At 31.7% G+C, this 24,182-nt stretch overlaps 2 protein-coding genes and 1 long non-coding RNA gene across 3 annotated transcripts; 2 read left to right on the top strand and 1 right to left on the bottom strand.

Moving 5' to 3' along the window:
• Positions 1 to 183: 183 nt before the first annotated feature.
• On the bottom strand, positions 184 to 19,791 carry LOC122630867 (neurotactin). The gene is made up of 7 exons (XM_043815871.1): positions 19,509 to 19,791; positions 16,852 to 17,079; positions 6,128 to 6,328; positions 4,756 to 4,969; positions 4,148 to 4,643; positions 3,394 to 4,062; positions 184 to 3,311 (listed from the first exon to the last, which is right to left on the bottom strand). Exons 2-7 carry the CDS (start codon positions 17,068 to 17,070, stop codon positions 2,924 to 2,926), a joined length of 2,187 nt encoding a protein of 728 aa, XP_043671806.1. The 5' UTR covers positions 17,071 to 17,079; positions 19,509 to 19,791; the 3' UTR covers positions 184 to 2,923.
• LOC122630871 lies at positions 12,320 to 15,902 on the top strand. The gene is made up of 3 exons (XR_006327575.1): positions 12,320 to 12,497; positions 15,602 to 15,754; positions 15,820 to 15,902. It is a non-coding gene; the product is annotated as an uncharacterized LOC122630871 (long non-coding RNA).
• A 940-nt stretch (positions 19,792 to 20,731) lies between the features above and the next one.
• Positions 20,732 to 23,813, top strand: LOC122630868. The gene is made up of 6 exons (XM_043815872.1): positions 20,732 to 20,884; positions 20,993 to 21,145; positions 21,332 to 21,432; positions 21,637 to 22,626; positions 22,716 to 22,841; positions 22,915 to 23,813. Exons 2-6 carry the CDS (start codon positions 21,044 to 21,046, stop codon positions 23,201 to 23,203), a joined length of 1,608 nt encoding a protein of 535 aa, XP_043671807.1. The 5' UTR covers positions 20,732 to 20,884; positions 20,993 to 21,043; the 3' UTR covers positions 23,204 to 23,813.
• Positions 23,814 to 24,182: the final 369 nt, after the last annotated feature.

Below are 24,182 nucleotides of genomic sequence, written 5' to 3'. Positions count from 1 at the left end.
CGATAAATTAGATAATGTTTTCGATATAATTTATATTGTTTTATGTATTCAGTTATCTGCGATATTTATATATAATGTATAACTAATTAGTTATGCCTAATTTTCCTATATTCGCAATAGTTTGTTTTGAAAATTTTATTAATCATAGTAATAAAGTAATGTCTATTATATCAATACATTATATCTTGGATTATGTATGGCTTTATTTTTTACGGCACAATAGATACAATATAAAATTCTGTTGTAATATAGATAAAAATTATTCAGAGAAGGAAATACAAGAGTGCGTGCAACATTCAAATATAATAATAATAATAATAATAATAATAATAATAATAATAATAACATATGCATAATATAAAATTAGAAATTACATGAATTATTGAAATAATTTAACTTCCTAATCATGTTTAAAAATATTCTTATATAGAAATTCATTCATTGCATATTGTATTTATATTATCCGTTATATTGACATTATTACATAAATTTGAAACATTTCATCTGTATAGATAAACACAAAATTGTATAATTGTTATGATACTTCTACATCAATCTTAATTGAATGCACATACTGGTAATATAGTATATTACAAGAAGTTTTATTTGTTTAATTGTTTCATTTATATTGCATAATAATAATAATAAAAACTTATTATTTATTTGTAATAAACTAGCTACATAGTAAGACACTGAACGAATGTCTCATAAATACTTATTTATCACATATCCATGAAAATAAATTAAATTATATAATAGTACAAGAAAATAGTGCTAATAATGATTTTAAGGAGGATTTAATATCCTGTATTGGTAATATCTGTCATATATTTGACACGGACCGTACCTACGGGAAAGATTTGTACAAATTGTTATAGCATGAATAATGATTCTAGCATATGAGAAATATATTTATAATTATATGATCATCGAAAACATTCTGTCGATGTATAAGCATATCACTTACTGCAATAATTGTTGAAATATATTTACAACGCTTTTTAGGTTTTCAGTTGTATTTTTTCTGCAGAGTAAACATATGAATTCTAACTTATAAATATATACTACTAAAAATGAATAAAATTAATATGGAATTGTACCAAAAAGTTTAAATACTTTCTCTACTGTTGTAAATATCAACAAATGTATTAAAGATTTTGTGACATTATACCTAATAGTTACCTACAATTTTCATCAATTACAGCTTAATTGGACCACCTTTTCTTTTATTGAGGAGGTAAAAATGGTCCATAAAAATTTTCAGTCGTGTTGGCTCTTAATAAGTAAAATAAATATATTTATTGTACATATTAATTGGATAAAAACATTATGTATTAAAATTGCTGTACTGCTATTTGCATTTAATTTTAATAACTATATGTAAATAGCTATAAACTGATTTACTAAATATAACTAAACAACTTATTTTCATAGTCCATAAAAAGTATTTTTAAGTTCATAATAAATTTTAATAACTTGTCTGGAATTCTGAAAACTTATTGAACAAGTTAATTTTATTATCTTTTTTAAAATTAGTGACTATACTCAACTTTAAAAAATAGATGCATATAAAACCATACATGATCAAGGTATTTGAAAATACATGTATCCAGAAAATTTTTATTGTTTATTAAGAGAATATCAAATTTGGCAGCTTCAGTCTAAATAAGACAAAGAGTCTTCAGTTCCCTTACAAGGGTTTGTAAATACTGTATAGGTATATTAAGTCAGTCTACAAGCATCCTATTGAAAGGATGTTGCTTCCTAACTACATTACTTCTAAACCAATATTAATAATAAAAAAGTTGTCTTACAAAAAGTGGAGTAAAAAAGTTATACCTGAAAAATATGCCCGTAGAAACGATCCAATAAGTTTTATGAAATGGATATGTACTACACTTCCCAAAGCATTAACATTCATACTGACTAGCAAACACTATACAAGCAATAAAGCAGTTATAAACTTATTATAACATATTTATAATAAGATTAGTAACTTTTTCTTTAGAAATGCAATGACAAATGCTTTCTTATACTTATTGCATCACTACAATATTTTGTGTTTGCTGAGTCAGTATTTTTTTTTTGCAATATATTTAGGAGTAGACTTTTGTGCAATTGTGCAACATTGTTTTTATGTAAAAGTGTGAAAATGTTGACTGACTATTGATAACAAGCAACATTCTCAAACTTATATTTTTGAGACTTTTTAACTGAGTGTGAGTACAAAGAGAAATATTAAAAATGGGATGTAATTAAATAAAAAAGGAAGGTGAAGTGTAAAGTGCATGTGTACCAATAGGCTGTAGAACATGAATTATTTGATAATAATAATAATGAATTTTTTCATAATTCTTGCTATCTTTTCCGTACCCATTTGAGGACAGCTTACAAGAATATAGAATATGTATAATAATTATGAACTGTAGATATTTACTCTTTTTTGTTCTTAAGCTATGCGCGATTTGTTTGTTTCGTTACTCTCCTTTTTCCGTCTTCTCGTAATATATTACAATTTGATTCACATTTATACACGTACATAAGAATCCACGTGCCATATGGATCCACACATTTTATATTAAAATTACATACTTCATATTGTATCATTTAAGTCGTTTATGTCGTCCTCATTTATATTTTTCATTGTTTTTTGATTTCACCGTTTTGGTTTATTTAATCGCCAGCCCTGATAGGTACTGTTGCTCGTCATGTTACTGAGGCACGATATTTTTATTTATTTTTTATTTTTTGTGTAATATTCCGTATCTCATAGAACGTTAATTAGTCATCTATTTAAATGCCAAAGTATATAACCTCATGAAAAGAATCTTTCATTCGTGGAAATTGAACGGATAACGCGTGTTTCCAAGGAAGATTCTTAAATAAATGGGACCTTATACAGAGATCAGGACAACAATGGAATTTAATCGACTCGCCCATACAAGGGAACGATATCCTTTTGTATCCAAAAGTCGCAATTTGGATAATCGTGTTGCGGTAAAATATCCTGACTAACAATCAGAACTCTATTCGCACCTGACGAATCAGCTTGAGGCACTTCTCCGTGCCACACATAATGATTGAACAACTGTTGCATCGCTGATACATGCCTTTTTTCTTCCGACGTTCTTGCTGCATAAGTACCGAGTATAGCTGCTGCGTCACTATCAGGATCTGCCAAGTTTCCACGTGGCTGAGTAGCTACATAGAATGGAACGTTCGATTTCATGCTGGCAACTGTCACCAATGGACAGACCACTCGTATGTCTGATATCATTCTGACTAGACCTTCAAGAGTAGCGTTGTATCGTCTGCGAATTCAAAGACAATAAAGAGAAGATCTAAATTTGAATAAAGACCATAAATTACCAAATTAAATGATTATTTTATTACCTGAGTGCTTCATCCGCTAATCCGCTAGTACCGAGTAGAGATTCACGAATGATTTTCTCTATTTGCGTGGAATTGAAAGTAACATTCGAAGAAAGATATCGTGCCGGAGTTCCCGAGTGGGCAGTGGTACCCATAACGATTTTAATAGGCAACTCATCCCTCACCCAAATCTCACCAACATGTTCCTGTAAGATAGCACCATCTAGAACAAGCCACTCGTGCATTCGATCCCTCGCCAAAGTCTCTCTCGTTTCCGGCAGCCCAACAAAGCTACTATGCCAAGTTTCCGGTACGGCATCTATCAGATCTTCGGCACCCTTGTTACGCAAGCAATTCGCATCCGTGCATCGAATGGAATTAAGAAACTGTTCGCTCTGTTGTTCAGACTTTTTCAGATCTTTACGAGGGAAAATCGCACTACCACTGGAGACCCAGACTTTTGAAAAGAGACCACGAGTTTTTCGTATTCCTACGAGTGTCGTGACTAAAGTACCACCAGCTCTGTGACCCCAAAGAGTTACGGAAGTTTTGTTGCCACCGAAATACTGAATATTCAATTGGACCCACTGTAGGGCGGCTATGATGTCCGAGAGTCCGTAATTACCGGACGTTGGTGGATGCGTAGCTCGAGAAAGTGGTTCGGTCGCTAAGAATCCGAAAATTCCCAATCTGGTGAAAAAAATCAATTGTTAAACGAACAGGTTTAAGTGGTATTTGTTTAAATCATTTTTCTGTAATAACGCGAAGCCCGTACCGAAAGTTAGGTCTCACGAAGATCATGTCACGAACACGAGCGAGTTTTGCCGATGGTTGCATCACACCAGGCGATGAGCCACTCAAAGTTTCTGCACCGATCATGACTACTACCGGTAACGGTGAATCGTATCGTACGTCTGGCGTAAATACATCGAGATAAAGACAATCCTCGACCCCGTCGATTCTACCGGAAGTTTCACGTTGCCAGCACATCTCCGAGGCATTGTGAGCCAGGTAAGTTCCGTTCCAACAGTGTTCGAGTCTACTGAGTGGTTCAGCGGTTTGCCATCGACGATTATCAACCGGTGGCACAGCGTATGGTATCCCACGAAAAGCATATGCACCGTCTTCTAAGACACCTTGTATGGGTCCACATGATGTCACCGCTTCAATGTACTTGTCGCTCTTGTGAGATAGATTGGTATTTCTTCTTGGTCCAGCACAAGCGACGCATATGATAATAATCACCGACAGTAGAATACACAATACAGCAGCTTTTAAAAAACAATTAACACTTTTTATTTACTCGGTTATTAATTTAAACAAACAAACAACTATCACAAGTCGTAAATATATTTTTCGAAAATGATGATCGATCGTACATACCCAACGCAAATAAATTTCGCCTTGCAGCACTCACGCAGACTACAAAGAAATGACGTTTTGGAGGTTCTGCTCCATCAGCGGCGTCGCTGTCCAAACGTACCGTTTCCATGCCATCCTCATTAGCGATAGGATTTTTTTCTGTCCCACCGTCATCAAGAGTTTCAATACTAGCTAAACCAGCGGCACCAGTCGTTCCTAATTCAGCATCTCCGTCCTGCAGAAAATCGAAACGAAATCGATGTTCAACGCGTTTAAGACACGAGATGTTTTGTCAATTGTCGACTCGTATGTACCTTGGGAAACAGATTCTGACCAACAAAGCTACTTATGTAAATCTTGCCTTTACCCATTATCATTTGATCATTGACATTACTTTTGACGAAACTTGTTGAAAGTTTAATGTAACGATATTTCTTTGGATAACGGTAGATAAGTCTTAGTCGAAGAGTAAAGAGTAACTGAGGAAAGAACGAATCAGGTTGCACAGGTGTAATCAACACCTGGACGAGCGTAGAGTACGCTTTACAAGTACACTCGTAACCTAGCATATTGTGCTTTGCACCAAAGACGAGGGTAGAGAGTGTTGTGTTAATGAACGATTTGATGGTGTAGGTGAGACACAGAGAGATAAGAAAGAAAGTACGTATTTATTTTCCTCACTCCGAGATGAAAAGATGGTAACACGACGCGGTAAGATTAAAGTCCAAAAGTTTGGACAACTTAATTAAAAGCGAAAGTTTTTATTCGATAGAAGAATCGTTGATAAAAATACTCTAGCGATTTTACGTCACTTGTATCAAAATGTATCGTATGTGATTCTTTGTAGAACGAATCGAAAGTTGAACGTTTCGAAATTGTCTTATCGATCAATCCCACTTGACAACTTAACAGACCATTCTTATAGGAACAAAAAATTATATGGAAAGATGTTCTGGCTAAAATGTCTGAAAAAAATCTAAGTTCGCGTAAAACTTCAACTTCTTCCCATAGAAAATATTTCGACATTCTTATTCGTGTCTTATCTCGCACTTTGAAACGCAGCATACATACGTAGATTAAGGTAAAGGAAGAGTTGGAAGAAAAGAGGATCATAAGAGGACGCTTCGAAGAAAGGCTGTACGTGCCCGAGAGGCTTGAAAAACCTCGTAAGGTTTCGTGAAAGGGTCTGCTGTGGATGGTTTCATATCCGACAAGCCGCAACAAGATGTATTTAGTTACACCAGACCTTCTTCTTCTCTTTCGAATTTCTATATTCGAAATAATGTTTATTGAGTATACAGGATTTTTAAGAAAAAGAACAAAAAAAACATGTATCATGCGAAAAGTTGCGCATCTTTTTCGATCGTCTATACTCTCCCATAAAAATTATTACCTTATTCTTCTTTCTAGGAAATACGGAAACCAGCGGTAATCTAATGGCATTTAGAATGCCCTTTCGTCCTTCTTTCTCCTTCGAGTCCTTTGCCGGTGTTGTTGGTTTCTCAGGAGCAGGAGGCGCATTTTGTTCGTTTTCCTTTGTCATAACAGCTGTGGTTTCTGTATCCGTCGATTCGGTGGGTTTGGTTTCATCATCCTGGTAAAGAACAGATCAACAATCTCTCAGACTATAAGATATATCGAAAGCAAAGCTTTAGCCTTTTGAAATGTAATCGTTTAACACGCAGTTTTGTCCTTTTATAATGAAAAATTCAGAATATTCTGAAGTGCTAAATGATATAAAAGCTTTTTTTCCCCATATTAATACCTTTTCGAAGAGGATTCTACATTTGGCAGAGTAATCTGGTATAGGTATATATACTTCTAGTGCTCAGAAGGGATACAGATGGTACGTGATTCTATATTTGGTCTTTGAATGTCCTTTCAAGTGGCGTCGCGTGGCCTAACCGTCGAGTACTCAAGAGAAAGAGAGAGAGAGAGAGAGAGGAAAGAGACGCGTGTACATATACACTTGAAAGAGCATGAGAGAGTACGAAGTGGCACCGGTAGCTTAAGTAATAAATTCTTTTCTTTCAAGACAGAAGTATGTTCTCTTATTGCTTATACTACACGATATCGTTAAAAAGAAATATTTGTACAAAAGCTATTAACGTTAAAATATTCATTCGCAATTTAGTTGGTAAATTTTTCAGAAATTTTTTCCCCTATCCTCTTTCTTGATATAGTTTTCAAATGTGACCATGAATAATCGTGACAAAAATAAATTTCGACAGTACGAAAAAAACCTTGCCAAATGTCACGTCGTACAACTCATAAGTTTTCAGTTTGGTCGAAGCGTAAAAAAGAAAGAAAAAAAGAAATCTACTCGTGAACTTAAATGCGAAGGGTTCGTGGTGTTCGTTCAGTGGTTTCCTTATGGCGCCACACGAAGGTTACGGGGGAATCGTATTTGTCTGGACGGAAATAATTCGATAACGTTACATCGACAAAACGATATCATTCTATTCAATACATATTCTATTCAAAACATTTCAATGATATATTAATTAAAAAAATGTATATATATTTTTAATATCGTTCTCATTTAATTAAAAAGTTTAAAATAAAAATCCAAGCTGTAAATCATTCGATTGTAAATCCAATTGTAAATCATATACTCGTTTAATGTTATTGTTAATTAGTAGAATAAAACAAAAGAAAAAAAAATAATTAACCCGTTGCATGATAATCGTTTATCACAGATTTATGACTCATATGTTTAATTCTAACGAACAATAGCATGCACCGAGTATGAACACAATAGAGTTTCATTTAGAATTTTTCAATAAAGCTATCGGATATCTACTATTAGCTATGCTCGCTAGTTAACAATGTTATTATCTCGAAAGAAAATGCAAGTGAAATCATTAAGTTAAACTTTCGTAATATTTTCTTTTATTTTATGTATATATATATATACTTTTTTTTTTCACTTCAATGATTCTTCTTGAGTGTTATAGATGAGACACCGGAAACGAGGGTGGCCACGCGGAGAAAAAGTCCAATTTTCTGGTCTGTCGGATTCTCTCATTAGCTTTTGAAGGGGGAAAAATCGACAATCATTTTTGTACGATTGCATACACGAGATTGTACTTTTTAAAGTTTTGTGGTATTCGAAGAGTAAGTTCGATTCAATAAATTCGATAAGAAAAAGAAAGAAAAAGAGAAAAATATAAATAAATAAAAAAGTAAGAAAATAAAAAATAAAGGATGTCTACTCATAATTTATAAATGATAATAATGTAAAACTTAGATAAAAATTTGTATAGTTTTTAAAGAGTTTCATATGTATACATGTTTACAATATCAAAAGAAAAGCTAATTGTGTCGCGATACTTGCTATAAATATGTATGAATTAGTGAAGTTTTGATAATTAAAATATGACATGGTTTTCTTATGACATACGTGAATCAGAATATTTCTGATGAGTCAAAAATTATCTAGAAGATGGTTATTAGCAATGTATAATATTTTATCCATTAGCAATGTATATAATTTTATTATTATATATATAATATTTAATTATTATAGATTTATGTAACATGTGCAGTATATGGATTAAACAGAGATGCGGAAGAAATACGTCTTCTTTTTTCGTTAGTAAATAATTTGATATCTTTGGTTAATCAAATATTTATAATAGCAATCTTTAGATTAGAATATTATGATCTAAAGCAAAAATATTTTACACAATGCATCTGGACAACATAAAAGAAGTAATATTTTCATATACTTAATATATACATATCTCACATATTTTTGTATTTTGTATTATTATATTTCTGCATATGTTTATGTACTATATTTTCATATTTCACATATGTTATTTGCATATTTCAATATATTTTAAGTGTATAAACATCTATGGTCTATTTATGAGGCATAAATCAAGAAAAACAAGATATCAAAGTTAAGTTACTTCGAATTGTACGAGAATAATTTCTGCTTAACGAGATACGAGACCGATATGGTCGATCGATAGCAACAAAGGTCAATCTACCTTCAACCAAGAATCATAAATAAGTTAGAGGTACAGGACAGACGATGTTGGAAGAAAAGAAAATTTTCCGTTAATCTTCATCGATTAGAATTTTTATAATATAATATATTACTCTAATTTTTAAAAGCAAGCACAAACATACATGAGGGATATTGTAAGATATTAATATCTAGTATATATAAATTTAATAATATCATTAAAATTTATATTGTACCTATTGTATTCTGTTTAATTCAATGAAAGATATATGATCCGACATATATGTGAATGTAAACAAAGTATTGGTCTTTGAATATTACATTATAAAATAATCTTATTGTGACATTATCGTATTATGAGCGTAAATTTAGTATTTATTTGTAAGAAGAATAATGTATGATATTGGAAGATAAAAAGTAATAGAAATACGATAAACAATTTGATATTTATGCTCGCGACTGTATGACCATTTCGTATTAGAAAAAAAAAAAGATAATAAAAATAAATAAGTATTCAATCGAAACCACATGCTCGAAGTATCTCACCGTGATGAGTTACGTCAAAATCGAAGATCCTAGAGTATCAACATTATGATCCTTTCTCTTGACTTGCACACATGTGCTGATCACTTCGTAAATATTATTCGTGTTAAACGTTCGACAAAGTTAGATTTCGTGGAAAAGGATATATCTGCTCTTGAGATATAGGGTATATATCAATCTAAATTAATGTACAAGTAATGTACTGCACGTTGCTTTATCTGTGTTTTTCTTTCTCTTTTTTTTTTGTTTTAATGAATTTCAAAAATAGACCATGACTCGGATTCCAATGTCGAACAGCTGCTTCAAGAAGAGAGAAAGGAAAAAAATTCTTTGGGGTCTCCTAATGTACTCCTAACGTCGAGCTGTATCGTTCTTATCCTAGGTTTTCAAACCTATTAATTTGAACTCGAATTCTCAGGACTGTTGTTAGCCAGTCCTATAATCATTTCGTGACTACGCGAGAGAAATCTTTGATTTTGTGATTGTAGGTCTGTAACTGTGCATTCCCAGTTTCTCGATTGAACTCTCATCCGATGATCATTGGAAAGTGTTTCGTTCCGTATACGACGCTAGAAGAGCTCCTTTTCCAATAATGACTTTTGTCCAGTCACCTCGTTCTTCTTTTCACGATCCGGAACTCGATTCTAGTCTATCTTTACGAGTAATCCTGTCCGACCACAATGCTATCGGAATCGATTTAATTTAAAGGTAATTCCTTTCCGAAGGTCATTGTACTGTCCCCACGATCGATAAATTCGAACTTAAAGCTTGAATCAAATCATTGTATTATTTTCTTTTTTGCAGGTAATCTAATATCTCCTGTGGTATCAAGGCTTGATGTTCGTTGAACATCATCATCTTTCTTTTTTTTTTTATAAGCGTCCTCGTTACTAAGTCTTCATCGTGAAGAACCTGTTCCTAAAATGCTCAACCACGACGATGACGATGTCTCGTTCCTCTTCTCGCAGCTTCTCTCGAGAGCTCGACAGTATCCACTTCGATACTGTCTAGTCATCTTCTTGCCGGTGACTGCTCTTTCTCCGTCTCTCTCTTTCTTTCTTCCTTCTCGAAGGAAGCATTATATGTATGTATGTTCTATGCACACGATACGTGACTCGTTTCTTTCTTTTTCTGTTCGTCTGTGTCTTTCTCTCTGTCTCTTCTTTTACTCGTATTCGAAGTACCACGCCTGGACACGTACAGTATTATGTATATATGTACGCCGTAACTCACACATTGCGAATACTATGTAAACCCTTTTAGAGTGTGCCGGCATTTGATGCCGTATTGTACGCAACTATGGCTACCAATGATTCGCAACGTTCTGCACATTTCGATTAGTTCTCGTCTAAGCGCCTGCTAGTTTCCTATCCTACCGTTTTCATTGAAGCTTGAATAAGAGGTATTTTATCAATTTTCTCATTAATTCTCATAAATCGATCATTCTGTTAACTCTCATATTTAACGCGAAAATAAATATGGTTTAAATGTTATATCATAGTTTTAAAAATTTGCTTTGTGAAATTTATTTAGAAGATTACCAAGTACGGTTAAGAACAGGTCTTTTCAATGGTGGACGTTGACGAAGTGATGACCTTTAATTAAATGTAATTCACGTTTGTTACACTAGTTTTTTTTTTTTTTCATCGTCTGGCATACGACATTATGGTGCAGTTTAAACTCACTAAAAGAATCTATCGTCTTTTCCTTTATCTTCTCCAACCCTCGACATGGCATAAGCATTGATTAACGTCGATTTAATTTAATATCCCCTCTTCTCTCTTTTTTCCTCTTTGTTACCTTGTTGGATCTTTTCTCACTGCCATTTGAAAAGATCCAACAACAATGCCTCTTGTACATTCCTTATTTCCTTTAATGTTTTATTCGATGGCGATACGCATTATGTTTCGAGAAAGGAATAACAATTATAATGTATTTTATAAATCAGTTTTTTCATTCGTTTTATAAACTAACTAGAGTAGAACATGAAATTACTTAAAAACAGACTAAAAGAAATCAATTATGATTTTCTTTTTTTTTTTTTTTTCTTTTATCACGTACAAGATTTGCAGAGATATCTTGCAAGAATTCAAATATCATAGACATTTAAAAAACTAATTCGTATATCGATTAATACTTTCGTTCGTCACACTCGAAAAATATTAGATACGAAAATGGATGTTATACAGATGGAACCTTTACCTATTCTATCCTGTAGCTGTAATACTATGAATTATTTATAAATTTATAAGAAAATTTACTCATGTTACCCATTTATTCGTATAAAACAAAAAAGAAAAGACAATAAGTCAAAGGGTATCGATCTTAAATAATCGAAAAATAACATCTTTTAATGAAGTTCACATACTATACCATCATGGGACATTTTTAATAGTAATTCAATTTAGATAAAGGTAATGGTTCTGATAAAGCGGGACGTTTAAATTCAATTTTAATGAAATAGCTAAAAAGAGAAGGGGGAGATGGTGCTGCCACCGAAGGGATTTGCGGCAAGAGAGGGAAGCCCCGTTTGGTGGACATCCTCCAGCGGGAGAAATCGATATCAGACGCAACTTTCACCCCTCTTCCTTTTCATCGACCCCCCATTGTCGTTGTACTACCGTACTGCAGACACCAGCACGAAATTTCCACGTTGAAACGCATAGCTAGCGTTTCAGTTAAAACGCAGTTTTTTTTTATCTCGACGTAAAATGGACGTTGAAACTTTTCTACATTATATTATGATGATAATCTTTGCATATATGTATATATATATATATATATATATATATATATATATTATAAGCCACTTATTATACCCACCGATTAATTACGTTTTGAAATAATGATCTGCCTGTAATATTTTATCTGTAAAAAAAATTGATGGTTCTCTTGAGAAAAAGAGACAATGAAATAGCAAAGCAAAAATCGTGTCAAGAGAGCGCAATTATTACCATATATTAAATGGTCCGAATTTGGATGATAAATTTTGATTGCGTAAAAACGGGACTTCTGAAACGAACACACGCACATCGTGCGATACTTTGTATCGATGTAAACATATACCGGTGTTGTGTAGGTGAGACGATATAACATGAGAGAAAGAGAGTGCACAATATCATCGTGCTCGGCCATGTGGTGGCGTACTCTGGTCGGAGGGGTTCCGGTTATTCTGGTTCTGGCCTTCGGCTTTCGACCACCCCAAAAAAGCAGATCTGCCGGAGAAAAAAGGACGAAGAAGGAGGTAAGGCTCTTATGGGAGAAAGAGAGAGAAAAGAATCGAGAGAAACACACAGATGACAGAAACAAACTAGATTCCGAGACTTTGATAATCGTGTCGTTTATACGAGACAATATTTAGTCAATGAATGCGGTAATATTTTTTTATTTTTCTGTTTTAAATGAACAGAAAGGAAAGTAATGATAATAATAGCCAAAAATCTACTATTTCTATAATTAAAATAAAAAGGATGGTAGAAATTGTTATAACTGTTCCACTACGATGAATTTAAATCGAGAATTCGTGAGTGGAAAACAGAAAAGTCGTGTGGCATAAAACAACGAAATAAAATGAATGCTTCCGGTTCCTGTACCAGGTGACACACCATTAAGTAGTACAATAAAAGTGGACTCCTTCCTGTTCAAAACATGTATACGCATCCAATCGAGAGACTGGAGCGTGAAAATTATAGTAAAACTCACGATGATCATATCACAAAAGAGAATATATATCCACGTATGCGTATTTATGTTTATCAATAATTTAGTAACATAATTGACAGTCATATTGGAAATATAAAAAATAACCTTTAAGGAAACCGATAAAAAAGCTTTGGAATTACCTTAAAAGTTAATTCGCCCGTTCTAGGACCGTATAATATATATTGTACGTTAGAAATTAGTCACCCATGAGAACGCACCTGGCGTTTACGTATAACCCACAGCTCCATCTTTTTTGTACTATAGTTTGAATCATATACCAAATACGGAATAGATTTATAACGCGTGTATTTCCTTTGACTTGATATTAATAACTTGAAAATAACAAATAATTGAGATTTTATATATTCCACAGAAACAAATTTTGATATTTTTATTAATTCAATCAATGAGTGTCAAACAAACAGATACAAATTTTTTACGCTGATCTCATTTCCTATTTTTATTCGTCATATCGTATTCACGTTGAAAAAGAGAACATAAAAACATATTATAGCTTAAAGCTGTGTCTACGAGTCTTCACAAATCATCTCCCTTGACTTTGGATGAGGTTTACATAAAAGCCTTTTTATTTTTTTCCAGCTAAATTTATGAGTTCGAAATAAAAGAAGCGTAGGGCGTTTGTGGAGATAGGAAAAATGCATAGCAGCAGAGAGCTATGAAAAATAATATTTTGACTAGAAGAACCGAGTCGAGACCCTTTCAACTCGACGCGTTGATCAGCGTTGATTAATCTTTCACGTTATTTCATCGATCTTTCACATCATTTTTCACGCGTTGTCACGTTTTTTCAGCTGCTTTGGAAAAATCGATGCGTTTACTTTTACAAAGCTACGATGTTTAATAATCACGTACGTCTATTGATCTCTAATAAATTCAATTCAATTTAATAATGTTTGACGATATTAATTTCTTTTTTTTTTGTTGACGTGTCACGAAATTTTGTCTACTTCCCGATTCGTTCCATTCAACGTGCCGTTTTTGTCAGCGGATTTCAGATCTCCCCTAGAACGTCGAAAAACGAAACACACTTTTCCCCATCCCCAAACTTTTTTCATTTACACTCGAATAATCTTAGATCAGAAGGCATAAGCAAATATGTGATTTGTATACCAACGACCCCGCACACTTTTAATAGCACAAACGTACGAAACATACGGAACAGTTGGCTCAGGAATCCTTCATACATATTTCCATTTGAATGACTCTATTATGTTTGACTTGTCTGGTTATTGTGGCGAACCGTTACTATCTACAATAAACATGAATATACTACGCTTCGATAGATCACAAATCATTACAATGCAGAATCTACGATAATGTCACGTGAGAAGGTGTTCCATATCTACGTTATTTACGATAATTCGAAAGTTACATTTCGAAGGAACGGGAGGTGATCATCTCCACAGAAGTTTCTTTGCCAATTAAGAGAGTAATAAGACGAGTTAAGGGCAATTGGAGAAATTAGTCGCGTGCAATGGCTCGGGGAGACTGTCGTATTGTCATCAGTCTGGGAATTTCAAAGGAGACGCTACGAGAAAAGCGAAAAAGGGAAAAAGAGAAGTTAGCAAAAAAAGAAAGGCGCTAAGAAATCGCACGAAAAGAGCCTTCGTTAAATTTTCTATGACACGACGACGAGTCATGTCTCTCTTTCTCTCTCTCTTTTTCACACACACACACACACACGTAGAAACGCTTTATTATGTTCTATTCTGACTTTTTCTTCCTATAGAAAGCTATCTATCTTTTTTGCACGTTCACCCTTCGGTATATGTATTTTGTATTCGTGAGATCGACAAAACTCATCATTTTTACCCAAGAGAATCCTTTTACACATCCTTTCAAAAATGTCTGCGATTGTGACCGATTTATATCTACTCCAACACTTCCACTGTTAAGCTTATTCATTTCTTAAACAAATCAAAGCTTACACCAAACATTTTTTATAATTTTCTCTTCTTTGTTTATTTTCTTCTCTCTTTGTATATTCTCTTTAATAAAAACACATTTTAATACTCTCATTCGTACTTTATGTAATATTCAATCTCCTAAATGTTAATTTTACTTTTTATTTTCATTAATTAATATATGTGTAAATGTAATTATATTAATTATTATATTTATAAAAATAATTAATTTCAATGTTTCAAGCGTTAAAAATAAGAGTCGAGATGAACGCGTCCAAATTGTATTTTACATGAGCTTTCTAGTTCTATTATATGTATAAAGAAAAAAAAAAAGATGCAAACGCCACGTGTCTTTGAATTCTTCCGACATTATTTCCAAAAGCAAATGTTTTCTTCTTTTTTAGCGTACTACTTCGCCATAAATGGTAGAAAGTGTAATATATTATTACGCATGTTATAACTGTCTGCAGAAACAAACAAAAAGAGTTCTATTTTCGAATGGTCGACCCTTCGGATGGTATTCAAAGAATAAATTTACATATATAGATTGCAAGAAAACGATTTGTTCGCCACAAACTTACAAGATATATAAGATATTTACGTTCTTAATTAAAAAAACAAAAGCAAAAAAAAGAAAGAAAAAAAAAAGAAAGGGAACGCAAATGAATAAATGTTTATTCTCGAAGAAGTACCGTTTCAAACAAACATTTTTCTTTTTTAGAACGGGAACAGAAGACAAGAAGGAAGATATAAAAGATGAGAAAATACAAAGAGACGGTCGTACGTTGACGCAGAAATTTATACGAACGTCAGAATGTAGGTTGAAAAATAGAAAGAAAGGCATCTTCGACAAACTGAATAGCATTATTAAATGGTACAAAACATAAATTAGAATATTCCGAAAGCGTAGAGCAAAATGAAATACGATTCTCATTACAGTTCGATTAAACTTTGTAAGGTGGCAGATTTTCTCTACAAATGAGAGTCATTTAAGAAAGATTGTGAGGCATTTTCGATGGCCGCTGAAAGGCAAGATTAGTTGAAAACATTATTCATTGAAAATAAAGAGAAGATCATATTCGAATATTCCTTTCTACAAATTCGAAAGTATACTCATATTAAGAAGAAAAAAAAAATAAAAATAAAAAAGTGAAACGACCTATATTTTATCCTTAAAAAAGCTAAATTTCTCTCACAGTGGCATAATTACATTTTATTACATTATATTTAAAAATATTTCCGATGATATGTATGATCAGAATTTGAGATGAAAATAATTTGTAAATAATATTTATCGAGAATTTTTTAAATGCTCCAAATTTTAACATTAAGGACGAAGAGATATCAAAAAGGTAATTCTCTTAGGCTTGTAAATCGACGATCAAGCCAATATCGGTCTATTATTATGTGTTTTTTAACGTTGCTATGGAAACCCTTTTGCGAGGTAAACTCGCCTCGAAGAACGTAAACGCTGCCCTCACAGTGCGCTCACGAAGGGTGTTCGCAACCCCGTAACGATTTCCTTTTCCAACGTTAAACCGCATGACGTCAAACGGTGCACCTGGCATCGATGAGGAGCTCATTAAAGGACGATGAATGAACAAAAAACAATGGAAAATTTTACAGGTATTAAACTGAATTATTAAGAAAGGATAGTAATTAATCGATAATTATTAAAAAGTCATTCGACATTATTGAAAACTTTTACAAGATCCTTTCAATATAAGGAAGCTAGACGCGTATCGAATAATTATTTGATAATTTTGTCCATGTTTAATTGTTAATAAACAATTGTAATATATCATGAAATGATTATGTAATTTCTTTTTATTATTATTATATTATTTAATAATTTATAAGTTTTTTGCGATATTTTTATATATATATATATATATATGATAACGTAGATAATTAATGTCAAAAAATATTAAGAGTTCAATGTTATTATTTAATTCTTTTTTTCAAATTTACCTTGCAAGGTTCCTTACTCTTGGTACGACAAAATCCTGGCATTTTGATACCGCCGATTGGTATCTTCTTCTTCGGTTTATTCTCCTCGGATTCTAAATCAGGTGCAGGTGCAGCACCGGTATGTTTTGTGTTCTCGGCGTTCAGCATCTTTTCCCTCTCCTCCTCCGCGATTTCCTTTTTGTCCATACTTTTATCTTTGTCCTGATCTGCTTGGCTCATCGTTCACCACTGAATAGAATTAATACCATTGAATGGTGTACAGACAAAATATTCATATTAAACTTAAACGTTCTTAATTAAATGAACATTCACATAATAAATTTTGTTATATACCGATTATATCATTATTTGATTACATATTAATTAATATTATATATATATACCTAAGAATTAGAAAAATCTGTTAAAAAAAAGATCATAAAAAATGCAATTCTCTCGTACATAATATGAAAAAAAAAAAAAACTAAATATTTACTTTCTAATATTTATTGATAATCAATAATCAATTGAAAAACTACGTTATACTGTTGTTATTATATCGTCCTGTCTCATTTAGTTACAAGACGAAAAGAATCTATTGTTATTATTAAATAATCTAATAAACGTACATTACGCGTTTTTGTTCGACAAAACGAATCGTCCTGGTTCTTCAATCAGCCAAAATTACTCACATTTCCTGTATCCGATTTGAGCCAATTTGCTGTTGCAATTTAGAACTCTTATTAACCGTATGATATCTATCTTCAAAAACCATGATAGTATTGTCGTATGAGATACATAAATGAAAGAATGAGGAGGTGTAAAAAAAGTTTTTTCTTAATTATTTCTAATTAAATCGTTCTCCATAAATTAGATATATATTGTCGAATCTGATTTAATTTTCATCCAAATAAGTATACAGTCTTTTTTTTTTTTACATAAATAAATATCTAACGTGCAAAAAAAAGTCGCGTAAAAATTGATTTACAAAAGATTTAAAACTTGTTATATTAATGAAAGTTATACAAAAAAATAATTTAAAATATGAACATGTATTCGCTCAAAAAAACTTATTTAATAAACACATAAAAGAAAAATTAATGAATTAGGCAAAATGAAAAAAAAAAGAAAAAGAAAAAAGTATTTTGCCAAAAAAATACGCATGATTTTCGTGACATTTTTTGCGAAGCTCTTCGTGTGCGTTTTTGAAATAGCGTAAAAGTAAATGAAATATGCGAATAAAAAAGTATTTAAAAAAACCATGTAACTGAATCATGTAAAAAAAAAAAAAAAAATACTGCGCAAAATTAGACTTGGGTATATTTTTTCTTAGAAAAAAGAATTTCTCTTAAGAATGTTACTTTAACTCATTATTTTTTGTTTATCCAGTCATATAAATTCAATTATAGATTTGATGATTTATTTTATTCTTTTTGCAATTTTTTACTTGACGCGTGTGTAAATAAGTATCAAATAGTAATATTATTTTCAGTCGATAGACTATATACACGAATATGTGTACATAGAGTACAGAAAGCGAGTTCGAGGACCGGTAGCACACAATCGATCGATTTACGTCTGGACGTCTCGACGCGCCTATATCTCTATACTACACCTATTACGAATAGTGTTGTTTCTTGTATCGTCTAGAGATGAAATTTTTCGATTATATTGAGAACATACATATATATTTAATATAATATCTTGAAAATGTATATAAAATATATATATTTTCGAAGAACACGTTGAGATTGTAGAGGCACGAAAATTTGAGGAACCTTTACACAAGTAACTATATTAACAGAAAAAGGATCTTACAGGTAACGAATCACTACCATTTCAAAGGAAGAAAAAAGGAAAACGACTATAATTTCAGGTACTCTGGGACAACGTATTCTCGGCCTCTCTCTCTCTCTCTCTCTCTCTCTCTCTCTCTCTCTCTCTCTCTCTCTCTCTCTCTCTCTCTCTCTCTCTCTCTCTCTCTCTCTCTCTCTCTCTCTCTGCAAGGAATAACAGTTCTACGTTTTTCTAAGCGGAAGATGAAAAAAATGTTCGTTACTTGAGATGAAAAAGTAATAAAAAAAGAGAGAAAAAAACTTTTTATACTTCCGGTAGACAAAAGTCCCAATGTACTTAACCAAATAAAACCATCGATCGAAGTAAATATATTTCGTTCGATTGAAAACATAGTTTCATTTTAAATTAAGAATAACCCGATCTTGTATAATATTCAAATTCGACGTGTTAATTACAAAGAAAAATTTCATATCTTCTTACATTTCTACATCGATAATAAAATTAACTGCACGATATCGGAATAACACTCACAATTAATTTTTCGTATCCGATAAAGTACACATATCGTTAAAAAATATTCGATATTTTGTGGAAAGCATATACAAAAACTTATAATGATTCAACGAGATACATAATTTCATGCTAGTGAAAAAAATCTTGTACCACGTAGTCATAGTTCTGCAATTTTTTTTTTTTTTTTTTTTTTTTTTTCACGAGATCATTGGTAGCAATTAAATTTCATTGTAACGATGGATAACGTTTCTCATATTTTATGAAGAAATTAAATATCATAGAACAGAGAAACAAGCAAAATACTAAAGAGAAATATCACGGAAAGAACAACTTTGTGTTTTCGTTAAAAAGAAATAAAACGTGCTTACCTCTTTCAAGTAACGTTCGACAACGATGGTCATCCAGCTTCACACTATAATATTGGAACGCGACGAGACGAACGTAAATTGTTCACGAAGAATTTCTTCTCGTTGTTTTCGCTCGATAATGAAAATTCGAAAGAGAGAGAGAGAGAGAGAGAGATAGACAGAGAGAAAGAAAAAGAAATGTGAATACTGCAACTAATACGGTTATGCGATAAAATTATCGAAAACTACCTTCTTTCTCTTCTTATTGTGTACTCGCGACAACGGCAAGCGCGCAACTGAAGCATCGACGAGTAACGGAAGAACGGAAGCGTTGCAAAAGAAGCGCGCTGAGGTATCGACCAATAGGAAACTCGGATTACCAATAGTTAATCTAAAATACACTGGTAGCGCCACTGTATTAATTTTCTTAGTTTCGCGCGCATGTCTTTGATATTTTATTTTGACAAAGCTATATCCGAAAAGAATAATATTTTATGCACAAAAATATGACTCTAAAAGAGAAATTTTTAGCACAAATCTACTAATTCTAATCTTGAATTTGTTATAATTTCAAGCAATATTTGATTTTCTTTCTAGTAATATATCATCAAGATGTAAAGTAATATCTCCTGACATCTGTCGGACAGGTAAAAAAAGAAAATACAAAAAGGGCGTTGGAATAATTGATATTTTATAATTATTATAATTATAATTATAATGTTAAATTATGATGTTTGTTGTTATACGTTATGAGTGACAACATTATTTTAATTAAATCACTATGAAAACAACAAAGACTGTATATGTTGCATTTATCGTGTTTGATGTAACAAAAAAAATGTAATAAAAATTCATTTTCGTAGAGACCAATAAATATCCTTTGTAACAATTATATAATAAAAAGCTAAAAAATCTCAATTGTATTCTTTCGTATTTTTGTAAATACTTTTTGTAAATACTTTAAAATTTCTTAAATATGAAAAAAAAGGATTACATTTTTTTTCTTTTTACAATGAATTTCTATGCTATTTTGACATGAAGATTTATTTTTATTTTATTTTTGGTTATATATTTACATCCATGATCTTTCAAACATTAACTTATGTTGCTCTTTCAATATATTAAAACACGATATATTCACCTTCAATAAATCTCTAAAATCTAATAAAAATTCTACATAAAGTCTTTAATTTCGAGTTTGATAGGAACGTTATCAAAAATATAAATTAGCCAGTAACTACCAATAAGCGCTGCAGTCTCTTATATGAATTTCGTATTCGCACTAGTTCACACGCACTGACATGATGACAAGCAACTGTTTTTATTGTCGAAATGATAATGTGAAATTGTGAAGATATCGAGACGCGTTTTCGCGCGAACGAAACTATATATTGTTGGTAGGTATCGTAAAGAATTCTTTTCGTTCTCAAACTTTTGTATCTCTATGATTTTTCATTCAATAAAGACGTTATTGTTCTCTGTCAAATGTTCGTTCGCAATTATAGGTTATGTGAATCCGAAGTTAATTCCGTTGTACGCACAAAGTGCCGGATACGATGGGACAAGGAACAGAAACGTGTACCGACAGACCTACCGAAGTTAGTGTTATTAGATTTGTATCTAGAAATCACACGATCGAAGAAATCGCACCGAAAAAGGTAAATCTTACTGTCTCTGTGAATAGGTTCAATGACCTTTAAGTCAAAACAATTCACATTCCTCTTTTGCCAATGATTGTGATTTACTGTATAATACAATATATATTACTCTGTATACTTTTATACATTAATATCCTTAAAAATAAAGCTACTTTTAAGAAAAAGAATTTTTTATAATATTTACAGGAAGTATACACATGCAAACAACGGGGTTGTGGGAAAATATTCACCAACCAAGACGAATACAAAACACATGAAGCACTTGAAGCTTTAAAAATTAGATTTATGTAAGCAGTTGTCTCAAAATACATAATAAATTTCTTTTTTGCTATGAAGAATATTTTTAAATATTACATTATTAGCTATATTTTTTATATAGATATTTATTTGGTATATGTGAAAAAATTTATCTTTTCATTTTAATATGTTCTAATATGAAATATGTTAATAAAGGAAACTGATATTTTACTAAAACTATTATTAATTGTCAGCTGTCGTGAACCAGGATGTGGAGAAGAATTATCTGACCCTGGTAGTATGTGGCGTCATTACCAAGAATGGCATAACAGTGAAACAAATGTTTTTGCTTGTCCTTATACAAATTGTGGTTCTGTACACACAACTAGTTGTAATCTTGAAGAACATATAGAAAGTTGCCATCGTCAACCACCAACATTACCAACTGAACCAGAAATAATATGTTTTGAGGGTCCTGATAATGCGATAGAGGAGGATACTACACAAAATAGTGAAGACGGAAACTATGATAAAAAAAGAAATGACAATTTTGCTTTAGGTGTGACAGATTACAATAATAAAGGAGATGGTTTTAATAGGCATAATGGTACAATATCACAAACGAAAGATTTTTGTCATGATCAGAATAATGTTACTGCCAGTGCAAAGAATGAAGAATATTCTACAAATAATGACTGTTTAAATAGAGCTAATAAATTTCCAAAGAATAAGGATTTACTTATAACAAAAGAGAATTTTTTAATCAAATATGATACTGCCTCTTCAAAAACTGGGGAAATAATACCAATCGAAAATTCTCAAGAAAAAAATAATGTAGTTTACATTAATGGAGATGTTACTATCACAAAAAATATTAAAGGAGAAGCAAATAATTTAAATTTACAAAATCAAGAACATAGAATAGATTTGGGAAATTTAGAGAGAGTATTTAGAAGTGGATTGGAACAGGAAAATTCAAAAATAGAAGATAACACCATCGAAACTAACAGCAATTGTTCAGATGATGAAGAATATATGCCAAAGAAACAACGTATGTCTCGATATAAACAAGAAATATATAAATGCGATATAAATGGTTGTGGAAAAAAGTACAAATACATATCGCATTACCGTCATCACCAAGACAGTCATAAATTAGTAACTAACTCTATTAGCACAAATACTAATAAGTGTATGTCAAAAATAAAACAACAAGGAAGGGCTTCCACCATTAGCTTTTTCCTGTAAGATATTAATATAAGTGTTTATATATATATTTTTTCTTTATATAATAATTGTCTAATATAATTTTGTGTGTCTGTATCACAATTAGATGCAAGATGCCTGGTTGTGGTGTACAAGTAAATAATGTAACTGGCCTATGGCAGCATTATCAGGACAATCATGCCAATACAAAACCTCCAGTGGTACAAGCTGCAAAAAATAATGAAGTATTTCGGTAATATTCTTCATTTAAAATGTTTCAAATATTTGTTAAATATTATATGTAATTCTATTTATTGATGTTACAGATGCAAAATTCCTGGATGTGAAATAGAATTTAGTACAACGTTAATGTTATATAAGCATTTTAACGAAGTTCACTCTAACAGTTCCATCAACAATGCTAGCTTAAACACAAAGACTGGTAATGGGAATAGCTTTCATTTTGCAGAAGTATTTCAAGATGATGCTAAAACCCAACAAGGAAACTTTAAGACTGACTTTAAAGCCAAGACTAATGTTACTTCTAATGACTATATAGAAAGTGGCAATGATCGCACATTGTCACCTATAGTTAAAGAAGAATCCCGAGATTGATTCTAGTTAAACTACAATCTTAAATCGTGACATTACAAATTTACCAAATTCATTACATTTTACAGAGGATAGTAATATTCTCATCATTGTGAAATTAAAATCATTTGTATCATTCGTAGGTCGATGAAATATTCAACTTGTCATTATCAATTGGTCTGCTACATCTTAATATAATACCAAAGTATATTATGATCTCTGTAAAATATTTTGAATGTGATAACTAATCGTCATTAGTATTTCAAAAAAACTAAGAAATAAATGGCTTGGTGAATCCTGCAGTGGAGAAACAAAACTTTTGTGCAAATTTCAGTCTTAGCAGGCATTTTTCCAATGTGAAATATTTCACACATAAAAATATCCAAATTCTCATCATTCGATATAAGTAATTGACCGCTGTAAACAGTATCATCCTTCTGCAGCTATTTACACTTACAATATAAGACTTCTCACTTTCCATATTAATTTTTACTATTTTATATATTTATCATTTTGATGTAACTTATATTCCGTATAATATTATAGTTCTAGTAGATAATGCATCATAAATATTGTATAGTGTTTTTATTTGTATAACTTGTATGTTTGAGAATAAAGTGCAATAGTAGATGATAAAAAATTTTTTTCTATTTTATTCTTTAAATGCTCTCTCTATCTGTCTGTCTGTCTCTCTCTCTCTCTCTCTCTCTCTCTCTCTGTGTGTGTGTGTGTGTGTGTGTGTGGGCGCGCGCGTGTGTGGGTAGGATGTCCGTCTATAGCATTCAAGCAAATATCTCATAACTGATTAAAATTACAAAGAGATTTGCACTCTGATTTGACTCTGAATCAGCTATACATGTAAAAATATTTTTTTTATATATAACTTTTCTAAGATGAAGATTAACATAGGTTTTTTAAATGTTATATCTATCATATCTTTTCCATATTAATATAATAGTAGCCATTTGCAATTAAATCATATCTAGTAAAAAATTGCTATTAT

The sequence above is a fragment of the Vespula pensylvanica genome, chromosome 8 (genome assembly GCF_014466175.1).
Source record: "Vespula pensylvanica isolate Volc-1 chromosome 8, ASM1446617v1, whole genome shotgun sequence".
NCBI classification, from domain to species: domain Eukaryota; kingdom Metazoa; phylum Arthropoda; class Insecta; order Hymenoptera; family Vespidae; genus Vespula; species Vespula pensylvanica.
This window is presented reverse-complemented; position numbering and strand designations above follow the sequence as displayed.